We start from the raw sequence: 17539 nt of genomic DNA, 5'->3' as shown, positions 1-17539 counted from the left end.
CTTCTTTCCTTCCTTTCTTCCTTCCTTCCTTCCTTCCTTCCTTCCTTCCTTCCTTCCTTCCTTCCTTCCTTCCTTCCTTCCCTTCCATTTTGGGATCAATATTGTGAATTGGTTCCAAGCAGACAGATGATAAGGGCTAGGAAATGGGGGTTAAGTGTCTTGCCCAGGATCACACAGCTAGAGAGTATATGAGTCCAGATCTGAACCCAAGACCTCATGTCTCTTGGCTTGGCTCTCAAACCATTGAACCACCCACCCAGCTGCCCTCTTTTCTTATGGTTTTCCCAGAGTACAATGAGCCTTTTTTTTAACCTTTACCTTCTGTCATATAATCAATGCTAACTATTGGTTCCAAGGTAGAAGAATGGTAAGGGCTAGGCCATTAGGGTTAAGTGACTTGCCCAGGGACACACAGTTAGGGAATATCTGAAACCAAGACTTCCCATTTCCAGGCCTGGCTATCTATCCTCTAAATTACCTAGCTGCCCCTGAGTCCAATGACTTAAAATATTTTTTCTCCTTAATTTGTTTTCAGTTCAGTTCTTACTTCAAAATACCTGTTTTTTTCTGTTTTGTTTTAACATTTCTTGTTGTCTCCTGGAGTCATCGTCTATTCTAATTTTCAGGGAATTTGTTATTTGGGCAAGGTTTTTTAACTCTTGTGCCAAGCCTTTAATTCCCATTCCAATTCTTTCCTTGGTATGGCTGATTGGCATCTCAAGGATACATACCTAGTCACTTCAATTAGTTCAGGTATAATTAACTGAGAACTAGAAAATAAACTAAAAAACAGAAGCTTTTATGCTTCCAATTTAGACATCATGAAATCCAAAGAAAAGCCCATCAGGCTCTCACTTCCTCTCTCTCCTATTAACCTGTATAAGTGACAAAGTTGCCACTTGGCCCCTATTCTGGCATCATGCACAAGGTCTCCACACCCCAGTATGAACCTGACCTAGAGTGCTCCCTTTGGCAAGGTCCTGGCCACGCTACTTTCCTAGGGTTCATAGAGTTCTTTGTCTGCCTCTCTATGCCAACCTGGACTGGAAAAAGTGTCTCTGTGTAAATTATTCTTGGATGTCTCCATTAGGAATTTGTCTGGGACATTTTCTAGATCTGTTTTGAGAAGTTAAGGGAGGGAGGAGGAGGTGGTTATACCTCTGCTACTCACCATCTTGGCTCCATGTATAAAGGACTTCTGATCTCTTTTGATGAGATGGCAGGTCCTTAAGGTATTTTGATATTAGTCTATTGCAGTGGTTCCCAAACTTTTTTGGCCTACCGCCCCCTTTCCAGAAAAAAATATTACTTAGCCCCCTGGAAATTAATTTAAAAAATTTTAATAGCAATTAATCGGAAAGATAAATGCACCTGTGGCCATTACCACCTCACCTGGATCGCTGCAGCACCCACTAGGGGGCGATGGCACCCACTTCGGGAATCACTGGTTTATTGATATATTTAGCCATAAACTCATTATTCACTACACAATTAGGTAAAATGATCTTGCAGAATTTTATGTGTGCTGTAATTCTACATTTATTTGTTTGCCTCTGGTTTGCAGAGATGGAATCATAGGAAAGGGCTAAGTTGGAAAAGGCCAAGTCTTACAGATTCTTTGGCTCATCACAGACCACATTCTGGTTATAATTTGGGATGATAAACTTCAACCACAGATTATTAATAAGATGCTAATGATCTTAAGCTTTAGATTTAAAAGGCATTCTAAGTCAGCTAGTCCAAATATCTCATTTTATGGATGAAAAAGCTAAGACCCAGAGACTTTAAGAGACATTCAGGGGTTATACAGTTATAGTAATTACATAGATACTTATACAGTTGTACAGCTAGATTATACAACTCTTAGAAGCAAATCAAGTCAACAAGTGTTTTAAATGCCTACTAAGTTGTAGGTAATGTATTACCTCCTGGGGACACAAAGTACAAAACAAAGCCATCTTTTTCCTCCAGAAGCTTAGACCCACTGTCTCCAAATTTTCATAATAAGAGAATTTTCTAGGACATTCAGAAGTTTAGTAATTTGAAGAAGGCCACATGACCTGTAGTATCAGAAGCAGGTCTTGAATTCTGACTCCGAAGCCCTTTAGCCACACTTATATCTCACTTTTTTTTGACAGCTTTCATTGATATAGTGCTTTAAGATTTACAAAGTGCTTTACAGAATCTGACTCATTTGATCTTAAAAATCTTGTGAATTAGGAACTATTATTATCCTCATTTTGCAGATAGGAAAATTGAGACATGGATAAGGAACTTCTCTAAGAGTCACCCCTATAGCAAATGTCAGAATCAGGGTTCAGAATTGGGTACCGACTCCAAGTTTAGCTCTCTTGCAATTATACTGTATTGTCCTGAGAGGCCTTAAATTGTCAGTAAATTAGGAGGGTGTCTACCCCAGGCATGTGAAGACTTCCCTTGGTGCGCAGAAGGAGTGGACGAAGCACCATTTGTTCCAGTGGTCATCTGAACTTTCAAAATTTTCATTCCTTAGCCTACGTAAAATAATTTCTTTCCCAGATTTATTATGGCTTTAATTAAAAAAATTGCCTTTTCCCCTAGGACAACTCCCTCCTCCCCTTATAATCAGACCAACATCTTAAGGAAAACTTTAGAATGTTTTGAAGAAGAATGGTTGTACCAAGCACGTTTTTTAAAAACTATTTTAATTAATTACAGATTTAGTTATTCAATCAGGCTTTAGTTTATTTTTACTGTATAGACTTTTATATACTACAGCTGCTTGCCAGTTCTATATTTCATTACATTTTAAATCACCCATATGTTTCTATTTCTTTACTTGGTTCAGAAAATGCTGGAGAATAGCCTACATTTTCCAAGATATACTCCAGAGAAAAAAGGTCATCTGTTATATAGATTACATGTTGTTAACCCAAGGATGCATGCTTCTCTGCATCACAGAGAAAACAGCATAGCAAGAAGCTACTTCTATAAAGGAATATTTCCATAACAGATCTATTACAATGGAATGTACTGCAAGGACTCATCTTGTACTTTCTAATTTCCAGGCAGCCCCACACTTATTATATCCTTAGAACAGCAAACTGGCATCTCAAGGTTACATATCTAGCTTCCTTAACTAGTTTGGGCATAATTCACCAAGAACTAAAAAGTAAGTTAAAAAACAGAAGCTTTTATGCTTCCAGTTTGGACATCATGGAATCTAAAGGAATGCCTATCAGGTTCTTATCCGCCCCGTTAATCTTTGTCATTGGACACTACCTATTTTTCCCAGTTGTTTAAAAGCAATAAATTAGAAGAGAAAGTGAAGCAGGCATATTGACAATATCTAGTAAAAATTAACTAGTTGGCAGTTTAGGAAGCTGCAGAAAACTGATAAAAGGAACAAAAAGTATATAGTTGGCTTGGCTTATTTTGGTTAAAGACCTCAATACACACCAGTAGTCAATATTTCTATAATCCTTTGCTAGAGGCAGATAGAAAAATGGGAAAAGAATGTTGAATTTGGATTCAGAAGTCATAGGTGCAAATTCTCCCAAATTATCCAATTTCACTCTTACAGGGCATTGTTTCTTTATTGTCAGAAAGAAGGAGTTGGGTAAGAACAGAGGTGTCAAACACTTGGTAAACATTTTGGCTGCATTGCTCTAGAGCACTGTCCAACAAAATTAAAATGATTTGGAAATATTTAACGAAATAAAGTATAATAAACGATAGATAATGATAATAAATGTTTTTTAAGTCAATATGCAATATGCAGGTGTCCTAATGTATATGCTTCTTTTATTAAATGACTTATAATGTCATCTTTCCAGCTTTTTTCATAATAATTACCATGAGCCTTCAAGGAAAGGAAGGAAAAGATTCAAAGATAATGCCAAGGAAGCAGAGAGGTGGCTCAGTGGATACAGGGTCAGGCCTGGAGATGGAAGGTCCTGAGTTCGGATCTGGTCTCAGATATTGCCTAACTATGTAACCCTGGACGGCAAATGCCTAGCCCTTACTGCTATTCTAACTTAGAACTGATACTTAGTTCAATTCTAGGATAGAAGGTTAAGGTTCGAAAAAAAATATATAATGCCAAGGATTTTTTCAAGGTGACATCTTCTTTATCCACAGATGTTATCACTTTACCATGTTTCCTTTGTAAGTCAAACTGGCTTTTCTACTATATCAGCAGACTTTTAAAAGCATTTATTAAGCACTTACTTTGTGCGAGATAGAGAGGTATAGCAAGATAAATGGTACAGTGGATAGAGGATAGGCTCAGGATGCAGGAATATCTGAGTTCAAATCTGATATTAAATGCTGCATGACCTTGGGCAAGTCATTTAACCCCTATTTCCCTTGGTCCCTCACATTTAAAATGGGGACACACTTGAGAAGAAAATGACACAAACCATTCCAATATATTTGTCAAGAAAACTCCATAGACAAAGTCCATGTATCAGGTGGAGTCGGATACAACTGCATGAACATGTGTCAGGTCCTGATAGTAGGTTCTGAGTAGACAAAAACAGAATCAAAATAATTCCTTTCTTCAAAGAGTGAAAGACTATAGTCTTTCAGGTAAAATAGCATGTATCTAAGTAAATCAAAGGTAAATTCAAAGAAAATTGAAGGTGGGAATGATTTAATAACTGGAAGGGTCAGGAAATGCCTTGAGCAGAGTTATAAAGGAAGCTAAGGATTTATTCTAAGAAAGGAGGTAAGAAAGAATACCTGTTAGGCACGGAGGTACCTTGTGCAAAAGCTTAAAGATAGGATGTAGGTTATTGTGTGAGAGTATATGAAGGGGAAAGGTATGCTGGAGCCAAATTACAATTGGCTTTAAAAGTGAAGCAGAGGGGGGCAGCTAGGTAGCTCAGTGGATTGAGAGCCAGGCCTAGAGACGGGAGGTCCTAGGTTCAAATCCGGCCTCAGACACTTCCCAGCTGTGTGACCCTGGGCAAGTCACTTGACCCCCATTGCCTACCCTTACCACTCTTCCACCTATGAGTCAATACACAGTAGTTAAGGGTTTAAAATAAAAAAAAATTAAAAAAAAAATTATAAAAAAAAAAAAGTGAAGCAGAGGGATTTATATTTAGTTCAAAGAGGAGAATGTATCTAACTGAAGTGTATAGTCAACTGTAGCATACATTGCACAAAGATATGAGGACCACAGAAAAGTATAAGGACTAGAAAAGAAGCCATAGGATTTGACAATTAAGATATTATTGAACTTTGGATAGAGCTCTTTCAGTTGAATGTTCAAGTCTGGAGTAAGATATCTAGGAGGTGAGAAAGGAGAAGAGAAATGGAGACAATGAGTATAGTCAGTTTTTTGCTTATTTCATTTTTCATTTATTTGATTTGGAAATGGAAAAGATGTAAAGGACAACAGGAAAGGGTAGGATCAAATAAAGGAGTTTTGTTGTTATTTTCATTCTGTTTAAGGATAGGGGAAATCTAGACATGTCTCTTGGATTTTGAAGCCTAGAAGAAGAGATTGTTAATTGAATGAGCAATAATGTACAATATTCCATCACCAGTGCATTTAGAATGGTGTACAGTTTCTTTTTCTCCTTTTTTTTTATCAACTCTTTACCTTTTCTCTGAAATAAAGATAGCATGACTGGAGAAAGTAATTCTAGATTGAGACTTAAAATGAATAGGATGGTTTACATTGTACTTAATTCCTCACCCCTCACCCATTTTCAGAGTATGTATATGAGAACCTAAGTACAAGATGAGGGAGGTATGGCTTGATAGAAGTTCATATGAAAAAAGATCTCAGGATTTCAGTGAACTGATGACTAAAAATGAAACAGTCAAGAAAGCAGATACAAATTTAGGATGAATTAAAAGACAACATGTCTTTCAGGATTCAGGAGAAGGAAGTCCTACTGCTCTTTGCTACACCAAATTTCATCTTGATTATTGTATTCAGTTCTTGGTATCACGTTTTAAGGAGTATATTTTAAAAATTCGAGATGTTTTTCTTTAGGAGAGAAGGTAGAAATGGTAGAGGGTGAGGCGATAGCTACTTTAAAGTATTAGATATATTGTCATGTGAATTAGCTTTGTTTTTCTTGGACCCAGAAGGCAGAACTTGGAGCACTGGATGGAAGTTTAAAAGAGGGAATTTTGGGCTTAAGGTAACAATAAACTCCATCATTACTGAAATAGGTAAACTGTCAACACAGGGTAATATTTCCTTATTACACTACCCAACACCAAACACAAACCAATAATAACACCTCTTCTAATAATTAGAGTTTTTAAAAGTCAAATGAACCCCTTAGAGAGTAAATGGCAAATATTCTCAAAGGAAGTCTTCAAATAAAGTCTGGAAGTCCACTTGTCATTTATATTATGGAGAATATTCTCAGGAAGGAAAAGGTTTGACTAAAATTGCTTATAATTCTAAGATTCTGTGATAATGGACTAGATAACCTCTGTCAACCTTTCCACATCTAAATTGTATTAACATTCCCCTCTTTTAGGTTTCTTAAAGGGGGATTGCTTTGGAGCTCAGCAAGGTAAGTATTATATGATGGTGAATATAAACATTAAAGTAGGAAAGCTGTAGGGTATCGAGAATCCTAGGCTGAAAGGCAGTGTAGGAATGTGGTTCATATAAAAGTCAGTAGTCTGGAAGAAGCCAGTAAAGTAGGAGACTGAGAAGGTCAAACAGAAAGTCTGTATAGGACTGTGGTCCAGATAATAGTTAGGAATCAAGAAGAATTATGTTAAGTTAAGGTAAACAAAATTAAGCATGATGATTCAAAGCGAGACTTGGCCACTGTGGTTTCTGGGTATTAAGCCAATAGCAATCTGTGAGGCAGGCATATTCATATTCTTATAACCTGGAACAAATTTTGGATGACTGCATTTATGTTTCAGGCTACCCCTCTTTGATTGTGGGGGCTGTATAACTGCTCTACTCCTGGGGGAAGGTCTTGAAGCACCCTCTCTTTGCCCTAACTAGGAATTAATGCCAACCTACCTCTTTTAAAACAGCCTTCTCAGACAGACATTTTTCTCTAGGTTTTAGTTGTCTTTACAGAAGCCCTTTCCTTCAAGTGGGAGGATGGGTAATAATATCATCTAAGCCTTCAAATCACTTATGCCTTTGGGTGTGAGACTAAGCAATATTGTTTGCACCCACTTGGGTGAGAGCCATGAAACTTTAGTCACTGGGTCAGATTAATCTCAACAAACTCTCAATTACATCTTGAATACAGATTTCTGGCATACAGTTCATGTTCCCTGACACAGCATCTGGCCAGCAGCTGGATTGCTGATTATCACTGTTTTCTTTTTCTTTCTCAAAGTTTCTTTCTCTATTCACTTGGAATATGCCATGTTAAATTCCTCTGCCTATACCAGAACAATGTCTTCTCTTTGTTATTAAAATGGAATATTGGGTTATGGAATCTTATGATTATAGAGTTGGATGGGACCTTAGTGGTCATGAAACCTCCTATTCAATCCAGAAACAAACTTTATATGATCCCTAGCTTGTCTTTGACAGATTCTACTGTCTTACAAGGCAAAGCATTATATTTTTTCTTGGAGAGGATTCACTCTTCTGATAATAAAGAATCCAGATTCTTTCCTCCTGTAATGTCTACTCATTAGTCCTAGTTGCACTCTAGAGACTGTTAGCAAGTCACTTAACCTTTTCAAAGCCTATTTTCTCATCTGTAAAAGGGGAATAACACAAGTAGTCTCTACCTTAGAGGTTTATTGTGAGAATCAAATATTATTCCTATTATTGCTATTGCTAATGTTACTACTACTCTTTTCTTTTTTAATTTTTTAAACCCTTAACTTCTGTGTATTGACTTATAGGTGGAAGAGTGGTAAGGGTAGGCAATGGGGGTCAAGTGACTTGCCCAGAGTCACACATCTGGGAAGTGTCTGAGGGCGGATTTGAACCTAGGACCTCCCATCTCTAGGCCTGACTCTCAATCCACTGAGCTACCCAGCTGCCCCCCTACTACTCCTCTTTGAAAGTACTCACTTAACGTAAGTTTAATTCCTCATCAATATGATAGCCCTACAAATATGAAGACCACAGTTATATAATCCCACTTCTTTGAGTTTTCTCCAGCTTAAACAGTTATATTCAGCAATGGTTTTTGAATGATAGTATTTCCCTAAAAATCTGGTCATTCTCCTTTGGATAGATTCCCCCCATAATCATATTTATAAATTTATAGCAAAGTAATATGAATTATAGTTTATAGTAATTTATAATATTTATAGTAATTCATAGTAATATGAATTATAAATTAACAGCATAGTAATATGAATATGTATACACACAAATATATACACAAATATGTGTGTATCTATATATACCATTTCAGAGTACAGTGGTACTTTTATGTCCTTTAGTCAAGATCAGTGTTGGCAAAGGTTTTCAAGTTCACATGCCCAAACTGCAACTTCAAGCTGCCTGTAAGCTCCCCATGGTGGAGGGAGCAAGTACTCACTTTGGGTGGCCGAACAGAGGGACAAGACATGCAAAAATGTCCTCAGGCACTGGGAATAGGGGGAACGTAGCAGCTACCTGTGCTGGCTAGGCACGCATGCCAATACTTTGCCAACACTGATCTAGATAACAGTATTTTTATTAATGCGTTGTATTTTTTGGATAGCAGCTTATACTTCTGGCTAATATTGAACTTAAATTAATCTAAAACCCATAGATTTTTTTCATATAAGTTATTAAGCCTTGTATTTCCTGTACATTTCAAAGATATTTGACTTCTTGGAACTCTTGTTTAAAATCTTTACATTCATTCCCATTAACGTTTATCTTTTTAGCTCTTATCCTTTATAATTATTGGGAAGAGGATTAGGACATTGGGTGCTTCTAGCCCATTGGCCATTGGCCAATGTTTTCCCCTTTTTATTGTCTGTGTGAGTGGTAGTCCTCCAGAGGTTGCCTGTTAGAAACATTTATCACTCTCTTGCCCTGTTTCTTTCCTCCAGGAATCGATTGCTCATAGCTTTTCATGACCCTATTTGGTCCAGACTCAAGGGTTTTAGGTTTTCATGCTAACATGAATGAAATTTTTCTGGGACTGTTAGAGGTTGGGGGCATTTTTGTATTTGGAAACCTTTCTATAGTTTTGCTTTCTTTCCTTTGAGTATTCTTTCTGAATCCACCATTGTCTCCAAATCTCTTTGCTAGCTTCTTGCTTTGTTTGAGTTTCAATCTAGTTTGCTTTTGAGTAATTCATGTCTTGAATTTCCCTCAGTCATTTCACAACATAAAATTTATTCATTTGCCACCCAGATTATATGGCACTAGTTCATTTGCTTCAGTGTTTGGGTGACTCATTACTTAGCAGAGCAGCAAGATAAATGAACTAATTCTTAGAAGGTCTGGGTTTTTATCTTGGTTCTATTGTCCCCTCTCTGGCCTTCAATTTTTTTTTATTGTGAGGTTGAAAATAGATGATCTTTAAGGTTACTAAAAGCTTTGAAATTCCATTTCTTTTTCCAATGAGGAATCTCCTTTTACAAATACAGATTGGAGTTTCCTACATGTCAGTGAAATCACAGGTAAGATCCTCCAGTTCTCATTCCCCTCCCTGCTGCCAAAAAATTTTTTTTTAAAAAATCAGTCTATCAGAGGATGTGTATAGCATTTGGCTTCACCAGAGCACCACATACGTTTTCTCTAGGACCTGCCATATAAGCTCCTCAGTTTACATGCTTTTATCTCTCATTACCCTTGGCAGAGTGTTCCTACAGCTTTTCTTTTGTGAGAACCTTAAATGAACCTATTACCTGGCCCTAGCACTGAGCCCTTACAGAATATCAGAATTGTAAGGGATTGCCAAGTCCATTTACTCTAATCTACACTTGAAAATGCATAATCTCAGGTTAACATTTGTTAATATTTAGTGGTTTTCTAGGCTTTGCTTGAAGACTCTGAATGTATGTATACATTTGTCTGACTAGGAAACCTTTCAAGGTAATTCCTTCCATTTTGGGTAGTTTGAGTTGTTAGGAAGTTTTCCTCCTTTCCTTCCTTTCTCTATTTCCTCTCTTCCTTCATCATTTCATTGGTGGAAGTCACCCTGGTAAGGTATATTCTTTACCAACGCAAATTTACACTTTTTTTTGCAGACTTAGATTGTTGCCTGGGACCATCAGAGGTACAAAGTACCTTGCCTAGGGTTACAGAAAAAATTATGTGGCAAAGACATGATTTGTTGCCAGATGTTTTTTACTTGGAGGTCACGACTCCAAAGTTGCATCTCATTGAGTTTTGATTAGTTGATTGAACAAACCTATCAGTAAACAATCTAAGGCTAAGCAGCTTTATAAGACAAATGGAAGCATAGCTGTTCTAGACCTATGGTCCTTTGGGGTTTCTAGACTTGTTGCCCATTGTCTATGAAAATCCATATAATTTTACCCCACTACAAATGAAACAAAATATATCAAACGCACAGGGATAAAGACTGTTCTGGATTTTCAGTGGTTTAGAAAGCTCTTTATGAGGCATTTCTATACTCAGGTCTAGTCCTTGGCAATTTGTAGACTGAGAGTTGCTTAGAACACTGGGGAACCTAAGAGATTTGTCCAAGGCCACATATTAAGTGTATGTCAGAGGTAAGACCTGAATCCAAGAGATCTTGGCTTCTGTTATCAGCTGCCTCTCGCCATTTTGATATCATACCTACATTTGCCTCTCTCTGCATCCCCTTTTTAGAACTTGGGGGGGGGTGCAAATTCAAAAGTAAGGCAGTCCCTGCCCTCAAGAAATTTATGTTCTAATGAGGAAAACATATAAGGGAGTGGTGGCCAAGAAGGCAGTTAATTCCTGGAAAGTCACAAAGTTGACGGATAGAATACTAAGTCAGTCCATTGACAGCATCCTTCCTGTTCACCCAGAAAGATGTTAAAAGTGGGGTAAGGGTGTGAAAGTTATCAGCCAGGTAGTAAATATAGGGTGTGAAGATGAATATATGTCATCTCCAAGAGAGGGGCTCAGCTCCTCCCAGGAGTAGTTTTTTGATGTTCTTTTTCTGTGCTCCAGGTTTAAGACAGCAAATCTAATTCTTCTTGCCCATGAGAGCCCTTCAAATGCTTGCTAACCCTGTTCTGAAAGGTTTTCTAGTTCTTTAAAGCTATCTAAAATGTTTGGGAAGTGCTACCATCCAGTAAAATTGACAGATGTAAAATGTTGACTTACCTGTATTGTTAAAATATAAACTCCTTGAGGGAAGTGACATGTTTTATTTAAACATCGTGCTTCTTAGGATAGTATACCATATATTCTGTGTACTTAATACATGTTCTATGAATTTCCTATTAAAGACAATAGTGGAACAAATCTAGAAACTCCATTGGACTCTTGGTCTAGAATGGCTTTTCTTCTGTGTCTTCTATAAAGCAGTTTTGCTCTAGATGGCTTGGCAACAGGTTGGGTCAATTAATAATTAAAAAAATCTTTTAAGTGCCTATATATTTATATATATATATATTAGGCAAGCCCCCCGCAAGATACAAAAAAAGACAAAAGGTAATCACCTCTAGGAAGCCAATGTTATTGGGTCAAAACAAAACACAAAACAGAATGAGAAGTAAGGTATAATAACATGGGAAGGGTAGTAGGGGGCCAAGTTAGGAAGGGTTTTGAATGCCAAATAGAACATTTTATTTTTTGTCCTGGAGGTGATGGGGATCAACTATAGTTTATTTAGTCATGGTAGTGGTGACATGCATTTCATCAAAGAAGTCCTCATACTAAAATCTGAGTCTGGGAGTGTGAACTAGCTTCTTTAACATACTCTGAAGATTGAATTTGACAAAACAGCTGCCTTAATTCAATGCACATAAAAATGGAGGCAATACAGTTATACCCCAAATTAAGGTAACATTTGTGGAAGCATGTTCATTCCTAGGAGCAATATTAAAGTGCTGGGTTGTGTGTAGGGGTTGGGAGAAAAGAAGGTAGAGGCAATTAGATTGTTGAAGAACATGGAAATTTTCATGTGAAGAACAGTCAAATTAATTAGGAATTTTTAGCCTAAAGAAGAGGATATTAAGTAGAGTTATAATAGTTTTCAAATACGTGCAGAATTATCTTTTGGAAGAAAAATCAGATTTGTTAAATCCATCTTCCTGATCATGGAGATTTCTTATTTTACTTGCATTACTCCAAATTACTAAAAAAACAGTTGGATATCCACCTATAAAGGTACATAAGTATGTATGTATGTATATATAAACTTCTTAATTTTATGATGCTGGGCAAGTCACTTAGCCCTATTTGTCTTAGTTTTCTCATCTGTAAAATCTGTGATTTGGAGGAGGAAAAGTCAAGCGACTCTAGCATCTTTTCCAAGCAAAACCTAAAAACTGAAGAATGAAATAACCACTTGCTGGTCTATTCACTCAAAAGGCCATCCAGGGGCAGCTGGGTAGCTCAGTGGAGTGAGAGTCAGGCCTAGAGACAAGAGGTCCTAGGTTCAAACCCGGCCTCAGCCACTTCCCAGCTGTGTGACCCTGGGCAAGTCACTTGACCCCCATTGCCCACCCTTACCAATCTTCCACCTATGAGACAATACACCGAAGTACAAGGGTTTAAAAAAAAATTAAAAAAAAAAAGGCCATCCAAACATGAGTTTTTATGAACCTTTAATAGTTGCGTGGGTTCTGAAACAAGAATAATTATGAAATTTTCTCTGGCTTCATAAATACTTGCTGATATTTTTATTGATTACGAGTAATTTAGCAACATTATTTGAAAGCAAATTGAAACCCAAGGAAATTTTCAGTGAGGCATTCATATGGCTATCATAGTGTAGCACTCTCATTTGAAAAAAATAAATAGGAAAGTAAAAGAAAAAATAATTGAAGAGTATGTTTGCAATTGTTGATCAGCATTTATTAAGTGCATACTATCTGCCAGGCACTGTGCTAAGATAAAAGGAGGCAAAAGAAAGTGAAAGACAGTCCCTGGTCCCAAGGAGATTTTTGGTATATAAACATGATTTTATTACATCAGATAAAGATTTCCAGAAACTAAAAATGAAGTATTTTTCCTAGTGATAAGATGAGTGACTTGTTAGCTTAAGAAGTAAGACAAGTAGAATGATTCACATGGCTGCTTAATGATTATTTGGTTGTGTGTGTTCTGGAATAACTGTAATTTGGTACATTCTTTCAGTGTTTCTGCAGACATATAACAGGCAAGAAGACAGTCTTTTTGTCTGTGCATTTGAAGTAGAAGTATAGCCCTTCAAAAAGGCATTTTGTAAACCAACAATTTAACTTGAAACATAGAAGCTGGGTTTTTTTTTGTACTGTTGTGTTTTTTTAGGGTTTTTTAGAGGCTTGCCTCCTCTCTCTGAGAATTACTAATATCTACAAAATATTGAGTGATTGAAACATGAAATTTCTTTCCTCTATAGTTATTTCCATTGACAAATGTATATTCAAGCCCATTGAATCTACAGACACTTTTTATCATAGGAGCATCAATTTAGAACTGAAAGAGACCAAAGAACTTAGACTAATTCTTTTTATTTTATTTTTGAACTAGAAAATATTTATTTTATTTTGCTTCTGTCTGTCTCTGTAAAAAAACAAACAAACAAACAAAAAAACACACCAAAAGAAATTCTTATAACAGTAAACATAATGGAACCATTTTTCTTCCCAAGGAAGATGAGATATAGAGTAGTCATATACAGGAAAGGGCAGAGCTAGATTAAATTCTAACCTTCTAGCCCATATCCTCTGATTCTATATCTTGCCCTCTTCCACTTCACAATACTAATACTTACTTATGAAAACATGGTATTTTCTTGAATTTTTTAATGACTTAATTAAGTTTAGTCAAAAAATGACTTTAGAATTTGGTCATAGTTCCTTCCATATTTATTTTCCCATTTCTAGAGGCAATGTACTATAGGAGAAATAATTCCAAATTGGAAGCAGAGGACCTGAGTTCGGTGCCTCACTTTTCAGCAGAGAAGTGATGGAGACATGTAGAATGAGACATTTATTTTTAAATAGAGTTAAAGTATGAATTTACTTTGCTTCATTATTTGTTGGAGAGTTCACCTTTTCATTTTTTATATTTTGACAAGGGAGAGGTTGGGGGGAAAGATGCAAGAAAAGAAGAAAGGAATAAAATTGTATGAATAAGACATACAACAACATACAGAAGAGAGGCAGCAGAAGTTCAGAAGGTCTGCCAACTTGTAGGGCAATGTTAGTCATATTGTGTTTAATTAATACATACTTAAAAAAACAAGCTGTATGAAATCCTTTTTTCATATGTGGAAATATTCATGTTTATAGATGATTAAATTTATAATAAAAGGAGAAACTTTAAAAAATGAGGAATTCAGCCTATATTTAAGTATAAATTTCTTTCCTCTCTATATAAATGGTCCTTTGATCTTTGAAAACAAAGTACTTTGTTGAAGTGCTGATTAAAACACAGCTTTCAAAATCTCTGTTTTTGCAGGATGGAAATCAAGCTGGTGAAATACAGTTAGAAAAAAATTATTTTTGCCTGTCCATTATGGAGCCCTCTCTTGCAACAGAGAAAAAACAATAAACAACAATAAAACAAATCTGTGCTTATCTCTGATAGTACATGCCAGATCCTATAGCCATTACTGTCACTACTCACATGCTCCTTCTCTCCATGGAGAGAGTTTTCTAAATTTTGTCTGCAACACAAAAGATTCATACAGTTGTTCAACTTTTGATAAAGAACAATTCTTTAAACCACTACCTTATTTCCAATTATAATTCTAGCTGTGGAAGGTTATAATGATGCTAGGATATTATTTGGAAGGGAAAGCATTGCTGTCACTACATGATGTTATATTTTTCTCTATTTTTTCATTCTATATGACTCATGCCAAAAGATTAAAGTAAGATTATATGAAATTATAGCCCCTGGAATTGATTTGTATTGCATCTGGCTCTTCACCTAATTTAAGCGAGTAGAGGTCTAAGGATGGGGTCGAACTTTTTCTAATTTGGACTCTTGCTTTGGGCAACAAAAGGTTATGTACTAGATTTTCTAGTAAGTTAAATATTACATGTCAGTTCAAGGGTTTTTTTCCCTTCAGCTACCATACAAAGTTGGGAAGTTCATTTCATGTTATGATAATTAGACTGAATAGAAACATAAATAAAAGCAGATGGCAATGTATAATAATAGCCTTCACAAAAAATGCTTGTTTTTTCCTCAGAATCATGTCTATTGGTTTACAAAAAAGAGCAAGACCCCTAATTGCAATAGAATTCTAGACACTCTGTCAGAGTAAGTTGGTTTTTTCCTTTGCTTTCTGAGTCATTCAATTGGGTAACATTGTCTAGCCAACATTACTATGCCTCTTAGTGATGATGAAATCTTTCATTTCAGTCTTCTGCCGAAAATGGTAGGTGTAAAAATGTGTCTACTCAATGTCTGCGGCTACAGCTAATTCCTAAGATGAAGGAAATATTCAATAAGAGATTCTAGTTCTGAAATACACTTGAGATTTATAGGGTGAAAATTTTCGATGCTAGACTTTGCAATCAAAACAATATGCTACTTTTGCTAGAGAAAATACAGTTTTGCTCATCTTGAAATCTATAATTTATGAAGAAAAATTAATTATTAATCATTAAATTCAACAAAGTTATGAATTGCCTTTTTAGAATAGTGCTCATATGAAAATATTACTCTAGAATTTTTTTCTCTGAGTTTGACTATATAAAGAAAATTTAAAGTCCTTTGAAATAGTCTAGTGGAAAAATGTTGATTTCCACTGAAATTTTCAGCTGAAAGGGTAGTATTTGTGTTTTGGAAGAAAACTTTTTTCATTTCCTATTAATATAGCTTGGTTGTCTGAGTTACCTTTCTTTTCTTTTCTTTTTTTTTTTTTTAAACCCTTACCTTCTGTCTTAGAATCAATACATCATATTGGTTCTAAGGCAGAAGAGCAGTAAGGGCTAAGCAGTGGGGGTTAAGAGACTTGCCCAGGGTAACACAGCTGGTAAGTGTCTGAGCCCAGATTTGAATCCAGGACCACCTGGCTCTCAATCCACTGAGCTACCCAGCTGTCCCCCTTTATTTTCTTATACTTTCAGTATATATAAGATACAAAAGAGCAAAATCTGTTGATAAATAGAAATTAGTAAGAAATAGTTTCATAAACATATATATTTTTGTCTAATGGGGGAGAGGAAAGAGGCCAGGAGGAGGGAGTTAACAGTATTTTAATATAATAAATATATTTTAATGCATTTACAATATTATTATTATTATTATTTACATATATGTGCACAATATATAGACAAAGACATTATACATTAGTGGATAGACTGTTGGACCTGGAACCAGGAGGAAATGAGTCTATATCTTTCCTTTGACACTTACTTTGGGAATTCACTAAACTTGACTGTATCTGAAACAATTCCCTATGACTTATGTTTCCCATCATAGATTGTTATGTACTTTGGATACACATTGGTAAAGATCATTCCTAAAGAAGAATTTTCTATACTGACATAATCCCAGATTTTTTTTTAATTAGGAGGTATTCCTGTATGTTTATATATGGGCTAACTAAGAATTCTTGAATCTGGAGTCAATTTAAATAAGGGAGAGTAGAGGAGTATCACTGGGTTATTTCTTCTAGGGCTACAGAGTCAAGGGGCATGATTTAGTTTTAGCTCTGTATGAGTGTATATGCATGCATGTGTTTTTTGGGATTATATGGATCAGTGATTTTAGTTATGGAAACCCCCTCAAAATTCTGAGTTTAGCCAAGGGAATTTGTATTCATCACTAAGATTTAGTCAGGTATTAAAATTTTATGCCTGGGGCATAGCTAGGGAAGCACCTTGTTCCTTAGTTGCTATCCAGTATTGGTGACAGGTCCAGTTCTTTGAGTGACCTTTGTTTGTACTAAACGTGAAGGCTTTATTTGAAGTTTATTGATGCTGGAAATGTTTTCCCCCTTAATTTTATGCTTTCCTATGAAAAAAAGATGCACTTTACCAAAGTAGCAAAATTAAATTAAACTGTAATTTACACTGTTATTTTGGAACTATTTGGAACAATTTGCATTTTGTTCACAGGTATTTTCCAGTATAATATTGACCTTTGTAATATTGACTCCAGTGTGACTACAGTGTGATCATTTTTAATTTGTAATAAACTATTCAATATATACATTTTGTTCACACCTTTTCTGATGATGTTGTATTCTATATTTACAGATAAATTATTAGTCCTAACTGTAGCAACCCAAGAAACCGATGGATATCATCGATTTATGCAATCAGCCAAGTACTTCAATTATACTGTGAAGGTAAGGTATCCTTTTTAATATGTGGAAAATGTTGGAAAACCATACCTTACTTACATGTTTCTATAAGATAAAAATAACTGGGAAAAAAGAAAACAAAATTAAACATTAGTTGTTATTTGTTGGCATTCAGTCTTTAAAAAAATAAACTTAAAACTCCTAGTAGAGAGTCTTGTGCACAATAGGAGTTATAACTAATT

At 35.8% G+C, this 17539-nt stretch overlaps 1 protein-coding gene across 1 annotated transcript in view; it reads left to right on the top strand.

Moving 5' to 3' along the window:
* Positions 1-17539, top strand: part of PLOD2 (procollagen-lysine,2-oxoglutarate 5-dioxygenase 2) — a 111187-nt gene that overhangs the window by 15037 nt on the left and 78611 nt on the right. The window contains exon 2 of the mRNA XM_044667613.1: positions 17251-17342. Coding sequence (XP_044523548.1) covers positions 17251-17342 — 92 coding nt within the window. The remainder of the gene's footprint in view (positions 1-17250; positions 17343-17539) is intronic.

This window comes from Gracilinanus agilis, chromosome 3 (assembly GCF_016433145.1).
Source record: "Gracilinanus agilis isolate LMUSP501 chromosome 3, AgileGrace, whole genome shotgun sequence".
Taxonomy (NCBI): domain Eukaryota; kingdom Metazoa; phylum Chordata; class Mammalia; order Didelphimorphia; family Didelphidae; genus Gracilinanus; species Gracilinanus agilis.
This window is presented reverse-complemented; position numbering and strand designations above follow the sequence as displayed.